The sequence below is a fragment of the Lepidochelys kempii genome, chromosome 4 (genome assembly GCF_965140265.1).
Source record: "Lepidochelys kempii isolate rLepKem1 chromosome 4, rLepKem1.hap2, whole genome shotgun sequence".
Taxonomy (NCBI): Eukaryota; Metazoa; Chordata; order Testudines; family Cheloniidae; genus Lepidochelys; species Lepidochelys kempii.
This window is the reverse complement of record NC_133259.1, coordinates 97,667,319-97,694,967: the sequence shown is the minus strand read 5'-3', so window position 1 is coordinate 97,694,967 and position 27,649 is coordinate 97,667,319. Positions and strand designations below refer to the sequence as shown.

General features: G+C 42.2%; 1 protein-coding gene across 3 annotated transcripts in view; it reads left to right on the top strand.

Moving 5' to 3' along the window:
* The window catches only part of TBC1D1 (TBC1 domain family member 1), a 205,463-nt gene that overhangs the window by 116,423 nt on the left and 61,391 nt on the right, over positions 1 to 27,649 (top strand). Inside the window, exons 11-14 of one of the 3 annotated variants that reach the window (XM_073342291.1) lie at positions 2,209 to 2,486; positions 4,237 to 4,395; positions 6,416 to 6,535; positions 7,765 to 7,904. In XM_073342291.1, coding sequence (XP_073198392.1) covers positions 2,209 to 2,486; positions 4,237 to 4,395; positions 6,416 to 6,535; positions 7,765 to 7,904 — 697 coding nt within the window. The remainder of the gene's footprint in view (positions 1 to 2,208; positions 2,487 to 4,236; positions 4,396 to 6,415; positions 6,536 to 7,764; positions 7,905 to 27,649) is intronic. The other 2 variants (XM_073342290.1, XM_073342288.1) reach the window with 2 other exon arrangements.

The following is a 27,649-nucleotide window of genomic DNA, read 5'->3' as shown; positions in this document are numbered from 1 at the left end:
CCTAAGCTCTTGAATAAACTCATACAGAAAATCATAAAAGACAAAAACACCATATCATCCTTAGATGAACACTTTTCACAAAACAAACACTCCATACCTGATCTTTCAGTCCTTGTCCTCGAAGGAAACCTGCACAACACCTTCAGAACATGAGCCTGGGAGCTTAAATTCATAACTCTGCTAGACACTAAAAATCATTATCTAAATAAAGACAGTGGATGGATGCATCCGGTGAAGTGAGCTGTAGCCCACGAAAGCTTACGCTCAAATAAATGTGTTCGTCTCTAAGGTGCCACAAGTCCTCCTTTTTTTAGTGGATTTATGGTTTATTACAACAATCTGAAACCCTCTAACCCCTCCTTTTTTTGTCCTGTGACTGCACGGGTGTTAATGTGCCACTTCACGTTGAATGGTCTCTCATAATGTGCTAATTACTTGTGCTAAACAATCCGCTCCACCTTGTTTAGCTGTGACACTCAGAGGCTAGGTCTACACCGAACTTTAGTCGGTAAAACTTTAGTCGGTCAGCGGTGTGAAAAAAACACCCCTCTGACTGACAAAAGTTTTACTGACGAAAAGTGCCAGGGTGAAAGGTGCTTTGCCCGCCGACAGAGCTGCTGCTTCTCACTGGGGGTGGTTTTATTTTGTTGGCAGGAGACCTCTGGCAGACAAAGAGCAGCTACACCACGTACCTTACAGTGGCACAACTGCTTCGGTAAGGCATGCAGTGTAGACATAGCCTACGTACCTTTCCCAGACCTGAAGAAGAGGTCTGTGTACCTTGAAATCTTGTCTCTTTCGCCAACTGAAGTTGGTCCAATAAAAGATATTACCTCACTCACCTTGTCTCTCTAATAAACCAATTCTGAGTTAATATGTTGAGAGGTCATAATGGGATTTCTTATCCTGGCACCTTCTCCAAGAGATGGCAACCTATATCTCCATGTCATTTTCTCTTTTTCAGAAATTTTAGGCTGTCTTTAGGCATTTTGATTATAAATTATCTCTTTCCTGGTGCTAAGAAAAGATGGGGTTAGTGGGCCCAATTTGGGCAATTATTCATTCTCTGAGATTGCAACAATGAAAGAAAATGATGCGTCAGCTTCAGGACTGTTGATTCCAGTGTGGTGATTAGTTAACACCACTGAAAGTAAATGCAACTTTTTGGATTTCAGTGGGAGTTGTACATTCAAAAGGACTGTAGAATTAAACTTCTAAATGTAAAGAATTTATATATTGATGGTATGGTTTGAGATTCTAGTAAAATAAGTTAAATATGAAGCAGAGAGGAAGGATGGTCTTGTGGTATGGCCACTGACCAGTCAGGAGACCTATGGTCAGTTGTTGGTTCTGCCATACGCTTCCTATGTGACCTTTAATAAGTCCTGACTTGAGTGGGCCACAGTTCCACTCTTAGTGTGCCTGTGCCTCAGTTCTCCATTACAGATCTGTTGTGAAGATAAATTCATTATTTGTGAGGAGCTCAGATACAATGGGTATAGGGTCAATATGAGTACCTACATAGACTCATGCATCTGCATTTGTAATCATGAATGATTTTTTTAAAAGAAAAAGATCTAATAAAAAAGTGCAGTTTTATGTTAAATCTTTAATGTAAATGGATTCTGTGTAGTCTGAAATGCTTCCTTTTACATTGCAGCTTTTGTGACAATAACATACCATATATTCATTTGTCCCTTTCTTGTCTCAGGTTATCCTCTTCAAAGTGTTGAGGATAACTACTATTCAGCCTTTTTTTCCTCTATAAAGCATAGATATAACAGCATGTGGCTGCCTTGCTGATTAGTAATGAAACATTAAAGGTTAGGTCATTGTGTGAGATACCATGGCCTAAATATTCAAACTATAGTGTCTAATGTTAGGTATCTAAGTAAGAGTTGCCTGACTTGGAGAGTTGTTGAGCTTCCACCAGCATATTGGGAGATGCAGGTTCTCAACACCTTTTGAAAAGCTCAGCCACTCTTTTATGGGTGCCTAAATTTAGGCAGGAAAGCTTGTAAGTGTTGGCCTGTATTTATTTTCAGGAAATGTTCAGCTGGGATTAAAAGTAGTCTTCTTTAGAAATAAATGCCTTTGTAGCAGGAAGGAGATTTGTTTATGGTGTCAAAAAATAGACCTGGGATAGAGAACCTCAAATTATTATTTATAAATCATATTTTACATGGATGAATATTTTTATATTGCTAGGAACCATCTGTGTGTGAAAAAGAAGGCCCACTTCCTCCAGAGACTCCTGCCAAGACCAATGGATCTGTGGGAGATCTCTCCAGTGACCCAGTTAGTCACCCCATCGAACAGCCTGATAAATTACCTCAGCAAGGGTTTCGCCGGCGAGCAAACACATTGAGTCACTTGCCTATTGAATGCCAGGAATCTTTGGAACCAGTTGAAACATCACCATCTATTCTACAAAGGAAACTTATGAGGTATCATTCAGTGAGCACAGAGACTCCTCACAAGCGAAAGTAAGACTTATTTTAAAAGCAGGATATTGTTTGATAGATATTTGGGGCAAATTATGGGATGTTCATTGCATACCAGGTATGTTCATTTAGCAAAAGAGAAACATAGCGCTTAGTGTTAGAGCAGTGTGTCGTCCGCTTAAAACATGTTATGTTTAAGAGCGCCTTTTCCACTCATTTGGTATTGTTCAAGGAGGGAGACGAAACATGAAACTTGCAATTCCACAGTAAGTGTCAGAAAGCCATTTTACTACACAAGCATGATATAAGTGGATGATGAGAAGTTAGTTTGCCTCTGCAAATCAATGTGAAATAGTTCTTGCTGGGTGTATCTGAGAGCAGTCTAAATAAATGCTGGCTTTGTGGTACCACTCTATTTCATATTTATGAAGAGGAATCCTGTTTAAAAAAATGATAAAATTCTCTAATTGATGTCAGAGGACAGACTCCTGTCCAGTTTTAACCAGCCAGTGCAATAAAAGGAATTCTTGATTCAGCTGCAAAGTTTCACTAACAAAAATAAATTGTTAATAGTCTTCATGCTAATGCTCTTCAGATGTCCTTCTTTAAAGGCTTGCTTATCATCCGTGAAATCTCACTAAGCTTTATGGGACTTCCCTTCCATCACCCCTCTCCCTCCTCCCTCTCTGGCTTTTTCCAGTTACTGTGGAAACATTTTTTTCTGCAGACTTCTGTTTCTCTGCCAAAACTGCTGGTATACACAAGCTAGACAGTAGTAAATCTGTCTCTGTGCTGGCTCACTTTTCCTTGCAGAAGGTAGGGTGATAAAGGTAAATGCTTGAGATAGATGATGGCAGTGAAAAAAGAGAATTGTGATATTTAAAAGGAAACATAACCTGAGTTCCCTTTTTGTCCCTTCTTTGAACCTTTTTGTTCCTTAAATGCTAAATGGCTTTTGTGGTGCAATTTAGTACTTGTTGGTTTAACTTTACAAGTGCCTCCTTAAAACTTTCTACTTGCTTCTGCTTTCTCAGTTCATTCCTATTTTACTGTGGGACTATAGCTAAAAGTTGAATATATGTTTAATTTCCTTTGCCATTCCTGTTTTGGTCCCATCCTAGGACTTCAGTGGGAGCAACTCAGGGCACTTAATCCTCAAAGGATTGGGCCCTTAGTGGTATACTATGGCAAGCTAGTAAGAGCAATAAGTACATGATGTAGGGAAAATGGAGCTCTCAGAAAAATGTGTAGTAGGATAAAATTTTCAAAAGTGCCCAAGGGACTTAGGACCAAATCCCAATAACTTTCAATGAGATTTAGATTCCAGGAGATTTAGATTCCTAAATTACTTAGATTCCTTTGAAAAGTCTTACCCCTGATTCACAGGTAGTTTCCAAAGTACATGTAGACACTATCCTGCAAGATGCTGAGCATTTTGGCCCCAATGCAGTGAAGCACTTGAACATGTGTATAAATTTATGAATGCAAGTAGTTCCATTGATTTCACTGAGATTACTCAGGTGTTTAAATTTAGGTATGTGCTTAAGTATCCTGCTGAATCAGGTCCTGTAAGCAAACACTTCTGTACTTTGCTGGATTAGGTTATAGTGCTCGGTGCCTTTCAGAGAGAACTGTAAATCAGAAATGTATGTAATGGTTATCTGGCAGTAGTAGGACATTTTAAAATGAGGCTAGATAAGCAATCTCATTTCATTTTTCTCTGTTTCTGAGATTTGTTCTCTCTCTCTTTCTTACCTCATCCCTCCCACATGGCTGGAATCTCACTGTTCAGTTTGAGCACATCTGTTGGCAAGTCTGAAAGCTGTTCTGGTCAATCTTCAGCTCCCTCTCCTCTAGCTCGTCTTAATCCCTCAGCCTCTTCACCCACTTTTTTAAAATATCTAAAGCATAATTCAAGCAGAGAACAATGTGGGCACATTGCACAAAAGAGGTGAGATAGCAGATGTATATAGTTTGGAGAGTGTTTGTTTTATTGTACCATAAACACACAACACTGCATTATCCTCACTCACTATGTGCACAGTGACTGAATAACAACAACAACAACAATAATAATAATTAATAATGAATAATTATTATTAATAAAAAGCTGCCAGAGGAGGTGTGTTTACATGAGGGGAAAATAAACTCCTCTCCTAACATTTTGTACCATTGCATTTTATCATAGGGCACTTGATCTAATTTTTCATTTTGACTGAATGAAATTATTTCAGGTGCTCTCACACACAGCTGATATGTTGGGGTCAGTTGCTCTTGTGATGCATCAGAAAACAGCGCTGGTTAAACTCTGCCAGAGGCTTAGATGCCAAGAACTCTCACACCCTCTCTGTTTCTCCAGAATTTTTCAGTTTCACTCTACCCTGTTCAAAGTAACGCTGATACAGGTCCCTGCTTCTTTGTGATTGAAAAGGAGAGAGGGAGAAAGTGACTCACTAAGAGTTGGAAATTTGACCAGGTGAAGAGAGTAATAAAAGTCTGACTTGTGGAGAGTCATTCAGCACCATCAAGTGACCTTTTGATATTCTTGCCCTTATAGCAAAAGCATTTGTGGAGAGGAAAGTTACAGACAGGGCTACTCACTCTGCCTTTCCACCTTATGGTGAGAAGACCAGCTGCTCCCTAAAACTAGAGATGGGTGCAATTTTAAAATAAAGATAAATAAAAATAAGATAAAATGCAATTTTAATCAACCTGAAACTGTTTGTGACTTCGATGTGAATTCACCAAATAGTTTCAGTCAAACATTTTTTCTTTTGGGCCTAAGCACCATTCACAAAACAGGAAGAGATGGGGAAGAGGTGTCGCCATGGCCTCCCTTAGAACTTTTATCACAGTGGCTAGAGCCTGCACTTGGAATATAGGAGACCAGGGTTCAATTTCCCCCTTTGCCTGTCGTGGAAAAGAGTTTTGTTCTTGTGTCTCCAACATTGCAGAAGAGCATCCTAGCCATTGGGTTATGGAATATTCTGGTGTTGGGGATCTCAATCTCATGCTGAATCTGTTCCACTATGTATAAATAATTCGCCATTGGACTAGGGTCATGAACTTGGGTCTCCTACCTTCTCAGTGAGCATTCTAACCACCAGACTATAGAATAATTCTTTCTAGCTCAGTGACTATTCAAGTGTTTTATATAAAGTGGAACAGCTTCAACAAGAGAGACTTACAAAGACCCATACAGAATAACCCACCCCCAGTAGTGTATTTTGGTATGATTTCTTAGTTCTCAGCGATGTTACCTTCTAGTTACGACACACCAGATGACTTTATCAGCTTCCATTCCAGACAGAAATTGTCATTAACTCAGCTGCTCTCGTTAAACCACTACCCATTAATGTTCCTCTGAGTGCTGTAGGAGCTTCATGTAGGAAGTTTAGGAGACAAAGGGTGGGAAGAAGAGTTATATTTGCTGAAATGCTTCTAGTGAGATTTGATTGGTTCTTCTACCTGTCACACAAGAGTAACAAACCCAAGCAATCAGATGCTGAAAATTCTACTGTCCTGTGAAAGTTACTCTGTTAGTGTGTAGGCACTTTTGCATAGTCACCTTATTCAGTGGCTGCCCTCCCTCCCCATACCAGTTACAGAAGTGTCAACTTTTTTCCACCCCTCCAAAAATGTGGGACACTCGAACATGTACCTACCAATTTTAGCAGTTGTTTGGCTATAGAATAGCCATGAATTCTTACTGGATTAAATAAATGTGGTTGAAACATGGGTGATGAATCCTTGACCATAGCAGATAATTAATTTATTAAAATGTATTAATACTGGAATAGTTAGGTGACTCAAATACGATTTCAGAGTAGAACTTGTTACACAGTTTTATTTTTCTTGGTATTCATGCCTGAAAGTATTTTTGTTTTGGAGCTTGCACTGTGTATTTTTTTTTATTCTGCATACTTACACTTGCTCATTCTAAACTGCACTTTTCCCAACTGCACTCTCAGCACCTCCTACCGTACTGCACTACGGAAAAAGCTTCCTTCTTCCTCCTCTGTGCCAAATTTCTTAAAATTTCTGGCTCCTGTAGATGAAAATAACACCTCTGACTTTAGGAGAGCAAAAAGGTAGGGTTCTGTCTTTAAGCCTGGAGGTAAAACTGTATCATTCAAAGGATTCTTTGTTTTAATTTTGAGAGCACTTTATGCATTTGTAGAAATTAATAATGTATCATTCACTTGCATGTAATAGATGAAGTAAGCTAAATGAGGATGCCATCAAAGGTCGGGAGGTTACCATGGTTTCTATAATGACTGTGGATCTGCTGTCCATTTCTGAACTCGGATGTTGTGATAATACAATTTTAATTCCCACTATCTGACTGCTCCTGCCCAAAGGGGCATATCCATATTACCAGTTCACCGTTAAGAAAATACAGTGTACATCCCACACTACAGCAATGTTCTCAGGATGGAATGAGCCTACTGAGATGGTTTCTGGCCTAGAAAATCAATTACCACCAGTGCTCTTTGAAGCTTATTTGTCCCCTTCAGCATTCAACACAATCCCACAAGACACTCAATCCGTGGTAGTTGAAAAGAAAAATAAAGAATGGGCTGAGTTCCTAAAAGAGGTAACAGTGGGATTTTTAAATGGACAGATATCATTGTTGTTCATTATTTAATTCTGAATTTTAACAAAACGCTCTATGTGAAGCCTATCAATTAGACCAAAGGAATAGAAGCCAGAATTCCTGGGGACTATTCTTAGCTCTGTGACTGATTTTTATAGTGTGACTTCGAGAAAGTCACTTAACTTCCAAGTTCCTCAGTTTATATATATATATGAAAAAGAAGAACGATATGCACCTAATTCACAGGGAGTTGAGAGTTTTAATGTTTATAGAGCTCCTTGAGATCTACTAATTAAAGGCATTAGAGAAATGAAAAGTGCTGTTAACAAATAATGTAAAGGTTTGTTAGTGTGTACACGCACTGTTTTCACCGTTTTGTATGTACACCTGCTACACATTGTGTGTATTTAGGATTATCACAAAATAAATTGTAAAATGTTGACAGTAAGTTCATTAAATCTTGGAAGGCAAACTCAGCACAAAGCCAGATGCCCAATCACTAACTTGAGTGATACATATGACCTTGTGCAGGCCTGCAGCAATGGGGTGAATTTCACCCATTTAACACATGGAGGCTGACCCAGCATGTATTGGGGACACAGCCTTCCTTCCCTGATAGCTTTGGTTTTTATGTCCATTGAAACCTAACACTTCAGTGTCATTAGACGACTTTTGTGTCTGTCATAACTTATTCATAAGCCATTCTGTATTCTGTAATTTTAGTGACTATGAGTCTAAACAAAGCCAGCTGGATGTTGGCAATGACACCCCTGTAAGGACTCGCCGGCATTCATGGAGACAACAGATATTCCTTCGAGTGGCAACTCCTCAGAAAGGATGTGATTCTCCCAGCCGATATGATGGTAAGATCCATATCTGACTGCACGCAAACAGCCCCAAGTGACCGCTGAAGTACTAATCTCCTGTACCTATGTTTGCTCAGTAGGGTGGTGACAATTTAATTAGCTTGAGGAGAACTACCTGTATTAATTTTTGGTTGCTATTTAATCAGCTGCCAGGTGGCTCATTTCTATTGTCAGTTTCCTAACTGCTTTTGTGTCATAGCATGGCTTACCCAGCTAAGGAGTTTTTATTTTTCAACTATAGGTTATAGCTACAATAATATCTGTGACTGCATTACACCAGCTAGCTAAAGAAAAATGGGGACAGAGGATGGGGCATACCTTGTTATACCTATTTCCTTTAATTAATTCTATGAAAATAATTGTTTTCTCAGTGATGCCTTTTAGTGCAGAGTGTGGATCACTATGTATCATCAGAAGAAACTACAGTATCACTATGTATTGGCATATTGGTCATAGAACTGAGCTCTCAAAAGCAAAATTCACATCTACCTGGTGCAAAGGGTTGTAACATTTCTGATCACAGTGGAGTTGCATCTGCTTAAAACTGGACTGAATTTAGCTCCAACTGTGTACCCTCAGTCCATAACATTTGCCTTCTTTTAACCTTCATCTTAAATAGTGATTTCTTATCTCTCTCCTCTTAATTTCTTCCTTTAATTCCTTTAAGGAATCTCAACCGATTTTTAATGGACTTTTTAAAAAAATAGAATATGGTTGTGGGAAGGGCTGAAAATAAAAAACTCTCTCAGAGAGTAGCTAGTGAATTTTTGCCTACCTCTAATTAGGTGGTGTTCATTACTGTGAATTTCTTAAATCATTTTTAGAAATCTTATAGGGAGTTTCCATAAGGCACATCAAGAACATTGAAAAGGGAGTCTTGTCCCACAAGGCTTATATTATTTTGGAACTAAAAGTTGAACAAGCAAAAATGAAACTGAAGACCATTGTCTATAGAGTCAGGATTTCTGACTTCCAAATGTTAATGCAACATGCAAGAGCAAGAGGAGCCCACAAATAGCATAAAGGGGTTTATATATCTCCTTTGTAATTTTACAGATTTGCTGTACGTTTTTTCTCTAAAGCATCACCCCAAAGGTCACTACTTTCAGTTCCAAGTGCTAAGCACAATTCTTCAACCTGGCCTTCTGTAATAGAAATCTAGCGCTTCATAACAAACAAAGACGAATCCTTGCACCGTTTTCCCTGCTGGAAAGAGCAGAGGAATGGGAAAGTCACCATACATGACAGATACCAGTCACACCACTTAATTCATCTCTCACAAGTGCTCAGATACCATGGTGAGGGCACAGTATAAGAGCCTGAGTAGAATAGGGATATAGAGTGCTGCTTAAATTGAGCTATGCAGTGAATCTGCCAAGTTTTGCAAGTTTGACATCCTTGACAGAAATAGTTTTACACATGATTTCAAAGCTCTCCTTTGAAAAAAAGAAATACCACCTAGATTGCCTATTCTAGCTCTTCCTCTGGAGCTTGGCAGTGCACTGCAGCTGCAACATCCTGTTTTAACAATCTGCAGCTGGATAAACATAGTAACTGCAGAAATAAGGGAAGCTAAGATGTGAGCAGTAGGTATTAGTTAGGGGAACTATTTACATGATTTGGTCACTTTTCCCCCTTTTCTGTGTAATATATGTGAATTTCTTTCTCTTCCCCCATGTATATATCTATTTATGAATAGAAACCAGAGTGTTAAACTCATTCATTTTAGCTTACTATTCACTTTTTCTACTTTGAATTTCATACTAATGTAAGATATTTACCTCTTGTGCATTTCTCACTCCCAAGTGTTTATCATGATGGACAATTAGGACTAGCTTAGTATATGCACAACTGCTCTACCTTATCTTGACTTCTTTTAAAAGAACTTTTTAACTTCAGCAGCAGACAAATTGGTTGACACTATAGTAAATAACAGAATTATAAGACACAAAGATAAACATGATATGTTGGGAAGGAGTCGACATGGCTTTGGTAAAGGGAAATAATGCCTCACTAATTTGAATTCTTTGAGGATGTCAACAAGCATATGGACAAGGGTGATTCAGTTGATACAGGGTACTTGGATTTTCAGAAAACCTTTGACGAGGGCAAACATTAAAGGCTCTTACGTAAAGTAAGCAGTACTCCTGGGGAAATTCTGCACCACTGTGCAATGCAGAATTTTGCAGAAATTAATGGTTTTTTGCACATAATTTCCTTTCCCCCCACAGAAATGGGCTGCAGTGCTGCTGGTCGCCACTAGGGGTCAGCTGGGTTCTGGGAGGGAGGGGGCTAGTGTCTGGGCTGGGGGGACCATGGCTGGGTTCTGGGAAGGAGGGGGGCTGGTGTTTGGGCTGGGGGGGCCCATGGCTAGGCTTGAGGGGAGGGGATTTGGGTGTATTGGCTGTGGGGGGCCCTGTGGGTGGACTCGGAGGGAGGGGTTGTGGGTGGCTGGCCCCCCGGCTGGGCTCGGGGGTGAAGGAGGGTGCAGAGAAACAGGAACTGGGTTGGTCATAGGTGTTTCTTTAACACTCTACTCCTGTGGGAATTCTTGTGTGTGTCTGTGTTTTTAGAGAGACACATGCTGACAGATATTTTGAAATAAATTACCAAAATGAAACTGGCATGATTATGTAGTATCATTTTGACAAATAACATTTGCAGAATTTTAAAATATTCTGTGCAAAAATTTTAATTTTTTGGTGCAGAATTTTTAATTTTTGGTGCAGAATTCCCCAGGAGTAAAGCAGTCATCGGATAAGAGGGAAGATCCCCTCATGGATCAGTAATTGGGTAAAAGATAGGGAATAAAGGTTAGGAATAAATGGACAATTTTCACAGTGGAGAGAGGTAAATAGTGGTGTCCCCAAAGGATCTGTACTGGGTCCAATGCTGTTCAACATATTCGTAAATCATCTGGAAAAAGGGGTAAACAGCAGGGTGACAAAGTTTGCAGACAATAACAAATTACTCAAGATAGTCAAGTCCAACACTGACTGTGAAGAGTTACAAAGGGATCTCACAAAACTGGATGACTGAGCAACGAAATGACAGATGAAATTCAATGTTGATAAATGCAGAGTAATGCACATTGGAAAACATAATCCCAACTCTACATACAAAATGAGGGGTCTAAATTAGCTTTTACCACTCAAGAAAGAGATCTTGGAGTCCTTGTAGCAAGTTCTCTGAAAACATCTGCTCAATATGCAGCTGCAGTCAAAAAAGTTAACAGAATGTTAGGAACCATTGGGAAAGGGATAGCTAATAAGATAGAAAATATCATACTGCCACTATATAAATGCATAGCACGCCCCCATCTTGAATGCTATGTGCAGTTCTGGTCACCCCATCTCTAAAAAAGATATATTAGAACTGTAAAAAGTACAGGGAAGGGCAATAAAAATGATTAGGGGTATGGAACTGCTTTCAAATGAGGAGAGATTATAAAAGACTGGGACTCTTCCATTTAGAAAAGAGACAACTAAGAGGGGGAATAGGATAGAGGTCTATAAAATCATGAATGATGTGGAAAAAGTGAATAAGGAAGTGTTATTTGTTACTTCACATAACAAAAGAACCAGGGTCACCCAATGAAATGAATAGGCAGCTGATTTAAAACAAAGAAAAGGAAGTATTTCTTCACACAGCACACAACGCGCTGTGGAACTTGTTGCCAGGGGATATTGTGAAGGCCAAAAGTATAACTGAGTTCAAAGAAGAATTAGATAAGTTCATAAAAGATAGGTCCATCAATGGCTATAGCCAAGATGGTCAGGGATGCAACCATATGTTCTGGGAGTCCCTAAACCTCTGACTGCCAGATGCTGGGAGTGGATGACAGAGGGTGGATCACTTGATAATTGCACTCTTCTTTCATTCCCACTGAAGCATTTATCAGTGGGCACTGTAGAAGACAGGATACTGGGCTAGATGGATCATTGGTCTGACCGAGTCTGGCCCTTCTTATGTTCCCCTGAATCTAGCTGAATCCATGGCAGCTGAGCAAGTGTACTGCCTTCATGTGGTGCCCCTGTCAGTAGCTAAAGTAGATGACACGCGAAATTGGAGCTCAAGTTCTCACTGTGAAATGTGAAAGACAAATCTGGCCACTCACAACTAAGCAACATGGTTTGAATCATAAACTGTAGAAGACATTTAATTGGATTTGGTCAGATAATGAATAGATTTATGAAAATCATCATAGGTTTATGAACATTCTACTAAATTGCAAAATGTATCAAGCAGATGATTTGTTAGAATTTATTTGCTCAGCTCTATCTAGCATATATATATATGTAGCTATAAATAGACACCCTAACACAGTGGTTCCCAGACTGGGGTTCTTGAACCCCTGGGGGTTTGCAAAATGTTACAGGGGGTTCCCGGGAAAAAATTCCCTAATGGCGGCCAGAGGTGTCCCTCGAGGATCCTGGGCAGCACCGGGCCAGCAGCCCGGAGCCCCTGGACTTCCAAAAGCTAAGCAGATCAAAGCAAGCATATCTATCACATTGAGGAGCTTTAAACTTCAAGACTCCTTATAAGAAATGGAAAGGGAGCTGGATATTTTTTGCTTGTTTTTAAAATTAAAGAGGTAGCTAGTATTGTTTTTAAAAATTATTATGAAGAACAAGTTTAAGCTTTGTTGTAACCTGCGTTGTTTGCCTGGAGTGCTCAAAACCTGAATGCTTGTGTAGGAGGAACTCTTTGAGTTGGCTTCTTAAATACCTTCATACTGTTTCACATCTGATACTCCTTGATGAAACATAGGAGCCTTGTCTTATAACGGGCTTATTCAAAGTGATACAAGCTACGAAAGTGAGATCTTGGAAGAGTGTTGCCATTTTCATAATGTAATAAAAATACTGTAATGATAAATAATTAGTAATAAATAGTATGTAATAAGCATGTCATTAAAACAAATTTTATATTTCCAAGATCACTGCTTTTATAATATATACTCAAGTAAAGGAGAAAATCCCTGGAAACATTCATTTTTAGGAGGGGGTTTGTGAGACTGACATTTTAGTGAAAAGGGTTCACAGGTTGTTAAAGTTTGGGAACCACTGCCCTAACGTAAGGAAGTACTTCTTCATACAATGCACAATCTACCTGTGGAACTCATTGCCATGGGATGTTGTGAAGGCCAAAAGTATAACTGGGTTAAAAAAAGAATTAGATAAGTTCATTTGAGGATAGGTCCATAAATGGCTATTAGCCAAGATGGTCAGGGATGCAACCCCATGTTCTGGGTGTCCGTAAACCTCTGACTGCCAGAAGCTGGGACTGGATGATGGCATGGATCACTCTGTAATTGCCCTGTTCTTTTCTTTCCCTCTGAAGCATCTGGTACCAGCCACTGTTGGAAGACAGGATACTGGGCTAGATGGACCATTGGTCCAACCCTCTATTGCCATTCTTACTTTCTTATAATATTTTGCACAATTCGTACCTGGATAGTTTTCATGCAATAATAGGGTAATAAACTTTCCTGCTTCATGCTGTAAATTGATTGCAGCAGTTCTGTGACAATGCACTGCATAGGGGATGTGGCCAATGGAAAGGTAGTGTAGCCAGAATGCTTCTGCACTCTAGGAATAGCTAGCTGCCTGAACGGCCTCATAATCTGGGGGTAGTGGAAGACAAGCTTGCCCAGACCTGAGAATCAGGTCAGTAGAATTTCAAAAGGATAAAACCAACCATCTTCTATAGAAATTACTCTTAAATCTATAGTGTGCAAAAGGTGATTGTCCTTCCTATAGAAGTTCTAAAACAGCCTGAAGAACTGAATATAGCACTTTATACTTGCTGTGTACCAGCTATATGTTGTTTTTAAAAAATATTATGGAAAAGAGTGAGTTCTCTATTAAACTTCATAAGATAAATTGGGTGTGGGTGTAAATGTCACAAACCGTGGACCCTTTCAAGCTTTACATCTCTAGATCAAAAAATAAAAATAGGCAGATCTAGATAGGAGTGACACTTATTTGAGTAGTCTTGTACAAGCAAATGACCCAGTGAAAGACTTGTTAAAATGAATGTTCTGTTGGCTGCTGCTAGATATACTGCCTTGTTAAGCACCTAATAAAACTATAGTAAATAATAATTAACATAAAGTAGGAAGAACTTATATCTACATCCAGACTTTGGGTGTGATCTTCTAAGATGCTGAGTAGCGTGAGATAAAGGTTTTTTTTGACAAATAGATTTTTTTGGTTGAAAAATGCATTTGCCTGTGCTCTGAAAATGGATACAGCCACTAATTAAGAAGATGAAAATATATTAGATACTTTCCTACAACATAGCTTGTCTCAAGTAACAAATCAAAGGCATGTTACTGGGAAGTTTCTGTATGATGAGCGTTGGTTTCATTGGGAGACTCAGCTAGGCTATGAAAACTACAAGAATAGTTCTTCGAGTGATTGCTCAGGTGTATTCCACAGTAGGTGTGCGTCCTCGCCGCGTGCACCGGTGCTGGAAGCTTTTTCCCTAGCAGTACCAGTAGAGGGAGCACTGCTGCACGCCCTGGAGTGGCGCCTCCATGACGTGGTATAAGGGGAGCTGCGCGCTCCCCCCACCCTCAGTTCCTTCTTGCCGCCAGTGAAGGTGAGTCGGAACTACTCTGCTCCAGCTTAGCTGTAGCTCGTCCCCAGAACTTTTCCGTTCACTTAGTGCTAGTACGTGTTGTTAGTTAGTTCTTTCAGTCAGTTCAGTTAGCTAGAGTACCCAGGCCGGGGCATGCCTCGGGCTTCAAGTCGTGTGGCACTTTCAGGCATTCTATGCCAAGAAGTGACCCGCACGCAGATTGCCTACATTGTTTGAGTGAGACTCACATCAGCAACCGCTGTAAGATTTGTAGATCTTTTAAACCCTGAACAAAAAGGGAAAGAGACATTAGACTCCAGGCCATTCTCATGGAGTCAGCGCTGAACCCGGCTCTGGCGCACTGCGCCGATTCGGCTCCCGGCACCGCAACTTTGGTACGTGGTGACCCTTCGGTGCCTTCCACTAGCCGGCACCACTCCCCATCTACGGGACACAAGAAGCCGAGGAAAGGCCCGTCATCGTGAGAAAGTAGGGGCAGAGGCTAGACCCATGTCGGGCAGCCCTCGTTCTCCTCCGGCCCCTAGGCCTCCGACTCATGTTGAGCAGAGTAGCCTGGCCGCGTTGGGTCAGGCCTCTCCAGATGTCGAGAGGCCTTGCAAGCGGCTTGAGACGTCATGACCATGCCGGTACCGGGGGTGCCGCAGGTGTCGGGCCCACGCTCCAGAGGCAAACCGCCGCTGGGCTCCCCACAATCACCCCCAGCTCAGCGCAGGTCTTGGTCAGGAGACCGCTCCCGACCCCGCTTGCCAACCAGCAATCGTTTGGGATGCAGTCCTCGTGCATCGCCGTCAACGCCTGCTAGACTGTCTGGTTGGGTGCCGTCCAAATGGGGCTCTCGGCACCGCTCCACACTGCGGAGCAATTACCGATGTGACCGAGAAAGGAATTGCAGATGGTCACCAAGTTGTCGGGGCTATCACAGTCACTCACGGCACAGGCGCCATTGCCGCTCCCAGTCAGACTCCTGCTCTCGCTCCCAGCTGAGACACCGCCCCGCAGCTCGATGGCAGTGTTGATCGATGGCACCGCACCGTCGAAGGTCTGTGTGTCAGAGCAGATTGCGGAGCAGCAGCTGTGAACGGTACTGTGTTGGGGTTGCGGTCCCGTGGACAGCTGACCTGGAGAACTTGGACCACTTTGCCAAGTAAGCTCGGCGTGTGGACGGCTGCCGACTTTCTAGGAGGACTCCGAGCAGGTTCGAGACCCTGAAAGGGCTAATCGCCTCGGTCTCAAAATTCCCTGTGACAATGGCCAGGGTGTGCCTACAGCTCCTGGGCCACATGTCAGCCCTGTGATTGCCTCCCTTCGGTGATGGTCCTCCCCAAGCAACATGTCTCGGCCCCGTCACTAGACCTAGTGTCCAACGCGTCAGACCTGGGTTGGGGGGCCCATATGGGGTCTGTTCAGACCCAAGGGCTGTGGTCGACCATGGAGTTGTCCCTCCACATAAACGTCAGGGAGCTCAGGGCAGTATGCCTGGCGTGTGTGGCTTTCTGTTCACACTTACAGGGCAAGATAATCAGGGTCCTCACAGACAACACGGCCTTGATGTGCTACATCAACAGGCAAGGCCGGACCTGGTCCTCGGCCCTCTGCCAAGAAGCCCTCAGGCTGTGGGACTTCTGTATAGCCCATGACATCTCCCTGAGGGCCTTCCACCTGCTGGGAGCCCACAACACGCGGGCCGATCGTTTGAGCAGGGATTTCTTCTCTCAGCACAAGTGGTCTCTCCACTCAGAGATGGCTCACCAGACCTTCCGAGCATGGAGAATTCCCCAGGTGGACCTGTTTATGACGAAGCAGAACAAGCTTTGCCCCCAGTTCTGCTGCAGGGGGGGTTTGGGATGGAGTGCTATCTCAGATGCCTTCCTCCTGCTGTGGTCAGGCCAGTTTCTCTATGCGTTCCCCCCCGTTCCCTCTCATCAACAAGGTCCTAGAGAAGGTAAAGTTAGACAAGGCACGGGTCATCTTAATCGCCCTGGCAGCATTGGTACGGGACCCTCATGAGCTTAGTGGTGGCCCCGCCGTGGCCATTGCCTCTCCGCCTGGACTTGCTCTTCCAGAACCGAGGCCGTCTCCTCCACCCCAATTTAGAGACTCTCCACCTCATGGCGTGGCTGCTCAATGGCTAGGTGGGGAGGAGCAGGCGTGTTCAGAAGGGGTCCAATGTGTCCTCCTGGAAAGTCAGCGGCCATCCACACGCCGAGCCTACTTGGCAAAGTGGTCCAGGTTCTCCAAGTGGGCTGTCGAGCGGGGTGTTTCCTTGATGGCTGCCCCAATTCAGCTTATCCTGGATTACCTCCTCCACCTTAGGACTGAGGGCCTGGCAGGGTGCACCTGGCGGCCATATCGGCCTTCCATCCGCCGGTGCAAGGTCGTATGGTGTTCTCCCATACTTTGACCAGACGGTTCCTCAAGGGATTGGACAGTCTTTTCCCATATGTTAGGTCCCCTGTCCCACAGAGGGATCTAAACTTGGTGGTGTTCTGTCTTACGGGACCCCCCCTTCACACCTCTGGCCACGTGCTCCTGGTCTCATCTTTCATGGAAGGTGACCTTCCTGGTTGCCATCACGTCGGCCAGGCGGGTATCGGAGCTCAGGACTCTGACCTCTGGACCCCCTTACAGTTTTTCACAAGGATAAGGTCCAGCTCCGCCCACAGCCCGCGTTCCTCCCTAAGGTGGTCTCTGCCTTTCACATGAGCCAGGACATCTTCCTGCCTGTCCTCTGCCCCAAGCCTCATGCGTCCAAGGAAGAACGCCTCCTCCACATGCTCAATTTGCGTAGGGCGCTGACTTTCTACCTGGAACGGACTAAGACATTCAGGAAGTCTTCGCAACTATTTATTGCTTCGGCTTAGTGCATGAAGGGGCGGTTGATCTCCACCCAGCACCTCTCTCGCTGGATCACCTCATGCATCCGCACCTGTTACAATCTGGCAGGAGTTCCTCCCCGCCACCAATCATGAAGGCACACTCGCCACGGGCACAGGCCTCGTCAGCTGCCTTCGTGGCCCACGTCCCAATTCAGGACATATGTAGGGCCTGCCTGGTCCTCTGTTCACACATTCACCTTGCACTATGCGATTGTCTCCCAAACCAGGGACGACACCGGGTTTGGTAGGGCTATCCTCCATCCCAGGAATCTGTGAACGCCTACCCACCTCCAACAGATATAGCTTGGAATCACCAACTGTGGAATACACATGAGCAATCACTCAAAGAAGAAAAGACAGTCACCTTTTTCCGTAACTGGTATTCTTCGAGATGTGTTGCTCATGTCTATTCCACATCCCGCCTTCCTTCCCCTCTGTCGGAGTTGTCCGGCAAGAAGGAACCGAGGGTTGGGGGAGCGCGCAGCTCCCCTTGTACTGCGCCATGGAGGCACCACTCCAGGGGAGTGCAATGGAGCTCCCCCTACGGGTACTGGTAAGGGAAAAAATTCCAGCACTGGCAAGCATGCACACCTGCTGTGGAATAGACATGAGCAACACATCTTGAAGAACACCAGTTATGGAAAAAGGTAACTGTCTTTTTTGCAGTCTGGAGATTTTTTCCATGTTGCAGAATTGGCTTATGGTTGTGTGGGTTTTATCACCATCAACCCAGCATCCAGGAGGTCTGGTTTTGGGATTTATATTACAATTGTTGAAATGTTGGCAGGTTCCAGTGCAGTTGGTGGGTTACAAAGTGTCAGATTTGAGGCCCTGTAACCCAGTGTGCCAGCATGGCGAGGCATGGTGAGAGGGTTTGCCTCTGACTATCATATAAATTGTGACACTCCCCCTCCCACAATCACTCTCGTGTTGAGGAAGGGAACATGATGGGGTTTTAGCTTCCATTCAGGGTCTTAGGACAGGTGTGAGAGTGTAGAGGTGACAGGGCCTTCACACTCACCCTCAGGTTGGGATATTGGTGCCCATTGAGAATTGCACTGAACCAATCCAGACAGGCAGTTCAGCTTGGCTACCCCAATTACGTAAAGGTTTTCCAATAAAGTTGCAGCTTCTGCATTGAAATATGCTATGGGGTCTGTGTCTCACTGTTTGTTTCTGTCCACATCAATGTCTTTTGCTATTGTTCACAATCACAAGAACAATCCTGGTGAGTTAGTCTTGTGAAAAATGTGTCCATGAAGCCCTCTTTAATTTCCTTTCTTCTTCTGGTCATCCAGTCTGAGCAGCAACATTGCCATGTGACTGTTCCCCAGTCGTACACTGTTAGAGAGCTTATTCCTTCACTCTCCCACTTCCCTGGTCCTTCTCACATGAACAGAGAGCAACAATACCCGAAGTCCGAAGGTGCAAACAATTCGATGTTTATTGGGGTGAACTTCCAGCAAGCTTAAATACAAGTTCCTTTTCCTTATTTCCGAATCCCAACTTACTTCCTGTTTGCCCCTAATTTATATAGTAATATTCTTAGCTATACCTTAACCAATCATTCTACTAAAATTTAACTAACCAATCCTAACATATTGTAACATGATTATGTAACCAATTATATCCCACCACCTTAATTAGTTTACACCCAGCAAAATTAATTATACAGCAGACAGGAACAATCACAGAACCAGACAGAGATTATACAGACAAACAATAGCAAAGTGGGAACTATAATGGCAAGACAATACAGAAGTGAGGATTTCACATCCCAGTATTGATAAGTGAGTTCTTGCCAGACAGGATGCTATCAAACTAAGTTTTCTTTTACATTTTCTAGGCACTTCCCTTTCTCTGGAGCTGATAGGCACTATCAGGACAGGATTGTATTCCTAACAGCCCAATAGCACCTTCTTTCCATGAGACTACTTTGGAATGTGAGGATGTGACCGGTCGCTTCCCAGCTTATGGCTGCCTCTGTCGCTTAGCCAAAGGCCTTAGCCTAAGAACAGGGCCCCAGACTGTCACAGTAAGAGAAGGACCTTACATTGGCAGACAGTGATTTTGATTCTTTCTTTTATACCTCTAACTAGCCAAGTGATAAGAATACACCTAAATTCTTAAAGTACAGGCCTTTACAGACAGGCCTGAATATCTATATCCTAACACTCACCAAAAACACTCTAAGACATAGTTTGTGGACATGGTGTTTGTAAAGTGTTAGAACAGTTTCAAAAAACAAATTAATACAAAAACATTTGTTTATGGATAAGACAGCAAAATATGTTGAATAAATTTATTGTGAATAGTTGTAGTCTTTTGAACACTAGATGGTGGTGTTTCTCGTGCTAGAACAGTTGAGAGTTCATATTAAATTTGTATGCTACTGTTTTGTTTTCTCTGTCTTTCTGGTGTTGTGTTCCTAGTGGAAAATGTAGCTTCTGATCTTAGTCCTTTGGTGCATTATGACTTGCTACAGTATTTCTTCTGAGAGCAGAATAATCTGGTTCTTCATTAAGTTCTAATCTTTGTCTGTTTCTAGGGAATGACTAAATCCTCAAAAGAAACATCACAAACAATCCTTTGCAAATGTCCAAAAACTTTTAGAATTCCTGGATTTGTAAGTTATGCTTCTCTGAGCCCCAACTTGCAGTCAGATTCACACTGACTGTCCTTGCACCTGTATGGAGCCTCATTGATTGTGCTCAGAAACTGTATGTGTAAGGGTCTGCTCCTCTGGATCTAATTTCAGGTGTGGGGGCCTTACTTTGCTAGTTAGCCCTCTTTCTTAAATGGCTGAAAAGATTAAATTCTGGTGCAGCGGTATATTTTCATAGTTTTATTTCCAGTTTCAATTCTTGATTCAGAACATAATTTTTCAGAATTTATCATAATGGCTACATATTCACATAATACATCAAAAATTCTTAGTAGAGATTAACATAAAAATAAAATATCAGGTTGAAATAGACGTGTATATAATCTCCTGGAATAAATGGTGGGGAAACAATCCATTTTTTGTACTGAAAGTATCTTGCTGGCAGCTGGGAGTGGTGTTTTGGGCCTGGTCTACACTAGGCAGGGGGATCGATCTAAGATACGCAACTTCAGCTATGAGAATAGCGTAGCTGAAGTCGACGTATCTTAGGTCGATTTAGAATCACTTAGTTCGCGTCCTCGCGGCACAGGATCGACGGCCGCTGCTCCCCCGTCGACTCCACTTCTGCCTCTTGCCGTGGTGGAGTTCCAGAGTCAATGGCAGAGTGATCGGGGGTCGATTTATCGCATCTACACTAGATGCGATAAATTGATCCCCAATAGATTGATCACTACCCGCCGATCCGGCGGGTAGTGTAGACGTGGCCTTAGTAATAAGAGGGCTAATAAGATTTTTATGACAGCTCTGTCAGTTTCAGATTCAAGAATGAGTGATGATCTGTTTTGGGATGGGTATTATAGTGGGGTATAATATAAGAATAAAACCATAATTTCGGAGAATGAGAAATTCAGTATTGCTTAACAGTACTCAGAATTTCAGATGGAACCAAGAGACTACTTTTCCAAAGTAATTATACAGCACTTGGAAATCTGACTCCTCACGTGTAAGAATTACTTCAGTTTTTTTCAAAAAATACAAAAAAAGAAGCATATTAGAAATAAAATCTTTTCATCGGGTTTCCAACTCTGACAAATTGTAATCGTGCATAAGATGGACTATATTATAGCATTAATATTACAGCATATTGGTCCTAAAAATTACTTCAGCTCTATAGTGTTAGAAAAGTCTTGGGGAATCCTGTTCTTCAAGCTTGCCAGTTTATTTGGTAAGTGGATAAACAAAGCCTATTTCAGTTTTTTCATCTATGCAAAAAACCAAAACATTAGCAACTATTTGTAAAAATACTCATAAATTCATTTAGCAACAGTGCATAATGGCAAATATTGTAAGGATTGTATTTTATTTCTATATTTTTTGCACATAACTCAGAAAATGAATACAATTTGAGTCAGTGAATTATTTACTTGAAACTTTCTTCCACCACTGTTTTAATAGCCCTTGTTTTCCTGCAGAGAGAACTATTATAATTTGTTTCTTGGGTTACAATAGTTAGAAATCCTAGTATAAATATGTAGTAGGAGGTTTTACTATTACCTAACTATAAGAAGTCTTATCTTCTTATGTTTTGTAGCTTTATTTACCACAAAACCTTCCTCAAAGAAAATTTCTTCTCTACCTTAGTCTTACTTAAAATCTGTTTTGGGCTATATCTACGCTTAAAATGCTACAACAGCACATCTGCGCAACTGCAGCACTTCAGTGTAGATGCTACCTACACCGACAGGAGGGATTATCCTACCAGCATAGGTAGTCCACCTCCCCAAGTGATGGTAGCTAGGTCGATGGAAGAATTCTTCCATCCACATAACACTGTCTATATGAGGACCTAGGTCGGTTTAACTAGGCTGGTCAAGGGTATGGATTTTTCACAACTCTGAGCAACATAGTTATGTTGACCTAATTTTCTAGCATAGATCAGGTCTTAGAGTACTGCACACAGCTGGACCCATGGGGAAGAAAATTCTAAGACCCATTTCATTCTACATTTCCTAATTATGATACTTTATTTAGAGAAGACGAAGTATATGTAACTGTTTTGTTCAGCTGTGAACTCTGAAAAATATTTCAACTCTGCAGAAGGCTAGTAGTCAGAGAGGTTTATTTTCTAGATTCCACTCTTTTATAATAATTAGTTGCTCCAAGAGTGAGTCACACCCTCTGCCGGATGCCTTAAACTTGATGGGTCCTACTAATTAACATACTTTGGAATGTATCTTGTTTTTTGGAGCCCATGTAATGTATTGTCTTTTCAAAGGAGACAGATCTTTTTGAAATAGCTTTAGTCTCAAAACTCAGGGTATGTCTACACTTACATTTTATAGCGCTCCAACTTGCTGGCTCAGGGGTGTGAAAAATCAACCCCCTGAGTGCAGCAAGCCTGAGCACTTTAAAGCGTGAATGTGGACAGGCTCCGAGCGCTGGGAGCTGCTCTCCCAGCGCTTGGAGCTAATCCCCTTGTGGAGGTGGATTACCAGGAGGTCTCCCAGCGCTCGCGCGTGACCACACTTGCACTTCAAAGCGCTGTCGCGGGAGTGTTCCCGCGGCAGTGCTTTGAAGTTTCCAGTGTAGCCATATCCTCAGAACAGTTAAGCTGAGAGCTGACATTGGAACAAAAGAGTTTAGAGTTTGAAATATTTGAGAGACAAGTTCGGTGAGGTAATATCTTTTATTGGGCCAACTTCTGTTGCTGAGAGAGACAAGCTTTTGAGCTTATAGAGAGCTCTTCTTCAGTTTTCTTCCCTTCAGACACATACTTGTTGATAGCTTTCATGTGCCCACATTGACCCGCTGGGCAGGATTATGGGTGTAGACTTTTTTCAATGAAAAATTAATCTGTTTTGGGCAACTTAGAAATTCTCATGAAAATGTCCACCTTTGTTGAAAAACTGAAAATTTTCATGGAAATTTTCTATGGAAATAAGAGAAATTCCATGGAAAATGTAGACAAAAGTATTAACCTAAACCGCCCTTGTTGCAATTTAAGCACATTGCTTCTTGGCCTATCCTCAGAGGTTAAGGAGAATAATTTTTCTTCCTCCTTGTAACAACTTTTTATGTACTTGAAAACTGTTATCATGTCCCCTCCCAGTCTTCTGTTCTCTGGACTAAACAAACCTAATTTTTTCAATCTTCCCTCATAGGTCATGTTTGCTAGCTCTTTAATCATTTTTGTTTCTCTTCTCTGGACTTTCTCCAATTTGTCCACATCTTTCCTGAAATATGGTGTCCAGAACTGGAGACAATACTCCAGCTGAGGCCTAATCAGTGTGGAGTAGAATGGAAAAATTACTTCTCGTGTCTTGCTTAAAAAACTCTCTTGCTAATACATCCCAGAATGATGTTTGCCTTTTTTGAAGCAGTGTTTGATACATTGCTGATTCATATTTAGCTTGTGATCCATTATGATCCCTAGATCCCTTTCTGCAGTACTCCTTCCTATGCAGGGATTTCCCATTTTTCATATGTGCAACTGATTGTTTTGTCCTAAGTGGAGTACTTTGCATTTAGACTGTTTGAATTTCATCCTATTTTCTTCAGACCATTTCTTGAGTTTGTCCAGATCATTTTGAATTTTAATCCTATCCTCCAAAACACTTGCAATCCCTCCCAGCCTGGTATCGTCCACAAACTTTATAAGTGTACTCTCTATGCCATTATCTAATCATTGATGAAGATACTGAACAAAACCAGACCCAGAACTGATTCCTGCAGGACCCACTCAGTATGCCCTTCCAGCTTGACTGTGAACCACTGATAACTACTCTCTGAGAACCAGTTATGAATCCACCTTATAGTTGTTCCATCTACATTGTACTTCCTTAGTTTGTTTATGAGAAGGTCATGCAAGACAGTATCAAAAGGCTTACTACCGTCAAGATATATCACATCTGCTGCTTCCCCTCTATCTACAAGGCTTGTTACCCTGTCAAAGAAAGCTGTTAGATTGGTTTGACATGATTTGTTCCTGAGAAATCCATGCTGACTGTTACTTATCATCTTATTGTCTTCTAGGTGTTTGCAAATGGATTGGTTAATTATTTGCTTCATTATATTTCCGGGTACTGAAGTTAAGCTGACTGCTCTGTAATTCCCCTGGTTGTCCTTATTTCCCTTTTAATAGGTGGGCACTATGTTTGCCCTTTTCAGGTCCTCTGGAATCTCTCCCATCTTCCATGACCTTTTAGAGATAATCACTAATGGCTCAGATACCTCCTCAGTCAACTCCTTGAGTATTCTAGGATGTATTTCATCAGGTCCTGCTGATTTGAAGGTGTCTAACTTGCCTAAGTAATTTTTAACTTGTTCTTTCCTCTTGCTTCTACTGTATTTGTTGAATGTTTTCTTGTTACCCTTTATGTCTCTAGCTAGTTTAATCTCATTTTGGCCTTTCTAATTTTGTCGCTACATACTTGTGTTATTTGTTATATTGATCCTTTGTAATTTGACTTATTTTCCACTTTTTGTAGGACTCATTTTTGAGTTTCAGCTCACTGAAGACTTCCTGATTAAGCCAGAGTGTTCTTTTGCCATACTTCATATCTTTCTTATGCAGTGGGATAGTTTGCTTTTGTGCCCTTAAAAAAACTGCCATCTCTCTTGAACTGTTTTCCCCTTAGGCTTGCTTCCCATAGGATCTTACCTACCCTGAGTCTGCTGAAGTCTGCCTTCTTGAAATCCATTATCTTTATTGTGCTGTTTTCCCTCCTACCATTCCTTAATATCATGAACTCTACCATTTCATGATCACTTTAACCCAAGCTGCCTTCCACTTTCAAATTCTCAACCAGTTCCTCCCAATTTGTCAAAATCAAATCTAGAAAAGCCTCTCCCGTAGTAGCTTTCTCCACCTTCTGAACTAAAAAAATGTCTCCACCCAGGAAAGCATTTTATGAATTTAAATTAGAGTTTTATATCTAATTTTCCTAGAGAGGGCTATTTTTCATTCACAGTGCATTAAAGTTATATGGGTTAGATGCAAAGCAGGGTCAACAAAATCCTATAAGGTTGGCAAGTGAACAGGGAAGCGGATTCCTTCAATTCCTACTAATAGTATGCTTAGATATTCAGGTTGTGCCTCAGTGCACTTGCTATCCTTTTATAGGTCTTGAAAGCTGCACATTGTTTAACTTTTTGCACTTGACAGTTGAATTCACTGGAATGTGCACTTCTAATTACTTTCAAATGAATTATTCTGCCTTTTATTTCTCCGTTCTTTGCCTTCCTTCAAAACATTTGCAAGAAAGATTGAAACGTTCAATTTTTTAAAATGGTCCTTTGACTCCTGTTCTGATTCTGGAAGCCATACTGCATGGCCATCATTGACACAGTCGTATGTTCATGAACACTGATAAGGGCTGAATTGTCAAGTGTCTGTTTTCTTTTTGATACAGCTTCCAAGGGTTACATGCACATTCTGCCCAGTAAACTAAATGAGTGACGCCACTGTGCAAACTCTAAACAAGTCATTTGGGCAGTTAGACATGTTCATTTTGGCTTCTCAGTTTCCTGCCACATTGCAGCATGATCATGGGAGAGAAGGTAAATTAGTGTATTAAACTCTGTCTGAGAAGACTAAGATGTTTGTTTAATGTCTGATAACAATAATAAGAAAAAAAACACAAGAGGAGCTGACAATCGTAAGGGGGAAACTGATACATTCTTAGTGGGATTAGAGGCATGGTTGGTCACCATGATAATTTATCTTATAATTTCCATAATCTCCATATTTTGCGTCCCTCTTTTATAGCCTTAAATGCCATGGTTTAAGTTTTTCTGTCTGAAGATAACCAGGATCAGTTCTGGCAAAAATGGGCATGACATTTTCTCCGTTCCTGCAGTTTAAAATTATTGGCTGAACTGAAAGCAAAAACTGTCCTGTTGACTAGTTAATATCCCACACTGATGCATGTTGATATGATGAAGTTTTTTATTGGAGAATTCACAAGAGCTAAAATTGTTTAACTAACACGTGCAGTGAACTAGAAGATGATCTGTTGTAGGTTTTCCCGTGCTACTGAAGAAGATCAACATGCTCCTGTTTTCACTGAGAGGGGAGGATGTACAGATTAAAAACAGGAAGATTGGAATTCTGATCACATTCTCTGGGTGTATTTACTTCTAACATTATGGAAGAGTTAGAAAGGCTCACGTACGTGTGTTCAATCAGTTTTGCCTGGTGTTTGACAATCTGTGTTCTGGAACCAAGCAACCTCAAACTGCGTTTGCAAATAATATGATGCTTCCTTATCAGAATGTAAGCAGGGGAATAGTCCTGCTCTTATGGGGAACTTTCCTGGCTTCTGCACTACCCCAACGAAAGGATCTGAGTCCTCGCTCCCACTTCCTTTACCCTGCCCTTGAGGACTCCCCTTCCACTCTCCTGTCTGGCAGAGTCCTCGTAAACCCAACAAGGCTGGGCCCAGGATTCCTGGGGGGCTCGACCCCCAACCCTGCTGTGGTCACCTAGGACAGGGCCTAGGGTATCCCCACTCCAGGGTACTCTCTCTGCACTGGGCACTTCTCTGACCCACTGGCCATTACATACAAGTTAAAGCAAATGCAAGTTATTTAATCAACAATTAATTTTAAAAAGAATAAGGAAAAATGGGAAAGGTTAAAGGAAACACATCCACCTGGGAACATCACAAACAGTGTCTCTGGAATGCCAGGGCAGTTCACAGTCTGTTCCTTGTAAGTCCCAGGCCTTCTTCTCAGGCCCTGGCTGTGCTGCAGGGATGCTGTGGGTTGGACACTTGCTCTTGTGGTGGCCACATGCTCTCAGGCTCTAAGTGGTAGGACCCTTCTTCCCAGTGTCGCCCCCGCCCTGTCGGGGTTACGATCCAAGCCTGGCCTGCAGAGCCTCTTGGCTGAGGCGTCTCCCTGTGCTGGGGCCCGCTGCCCAGGGTCCCCCTCGCTCCCCTCAGCTGCTCACCGCACCCAGCTCTGGACTTCTCCAGCCCCAGCTGCACCACTCTGTCTCAGCGCTGCTGCTGCTGCTGCTCTGCCTCCAGCTCCCTGGGTTGCTTTTCTGGCTCCTCTGGCTCTGGTTGCTGCAGCTCTGCTCCCAGGACAGGATCTGCTCTCTCTGGGCTGCTTTTCTGGTCCCTCTGGATCTGGCATAGCTCTGCTCCCCAGCTTAGCTTGAGCCCCACTCTGTCTGACCCAGGCAATTCCAGCTCCGGGAGCTCCCTGGCCTCCTGACTCCCTGATTAGCCTGCCCGCCCTGTCATTCAGGCTGACCTGGAGCATTGGCCTCTCCCCATTGTTCCTGGGGGCTGTCAATCTCAGGGTCCTGATTCCCTATCGACCCTTCCCCCTTTTTAGTACTGGGAGCTAGCCAACCAAAACACCCCCACTGAATGTTAGTAAGGGGGCAACAGTCCCCTTACAAGAAGACAGATTTCTTCCTGAATAAAATGTTTGATAGAATATCTAACTCTAGAAAAAACGTGTAAACTATTAAGGATATCTATCCTCCCCAAAAGACATGTTTATCTTAATACAAAAACATAAAGAGGAAAATTATCACAGCAGATACACATCGTGTAAAGATTTTGCTAGTTGCACCACTGTTGCTTATTTCATTAAAATTTTGTGACAGTTTGATATGAACTCAAACAATCCGTTATATTTGT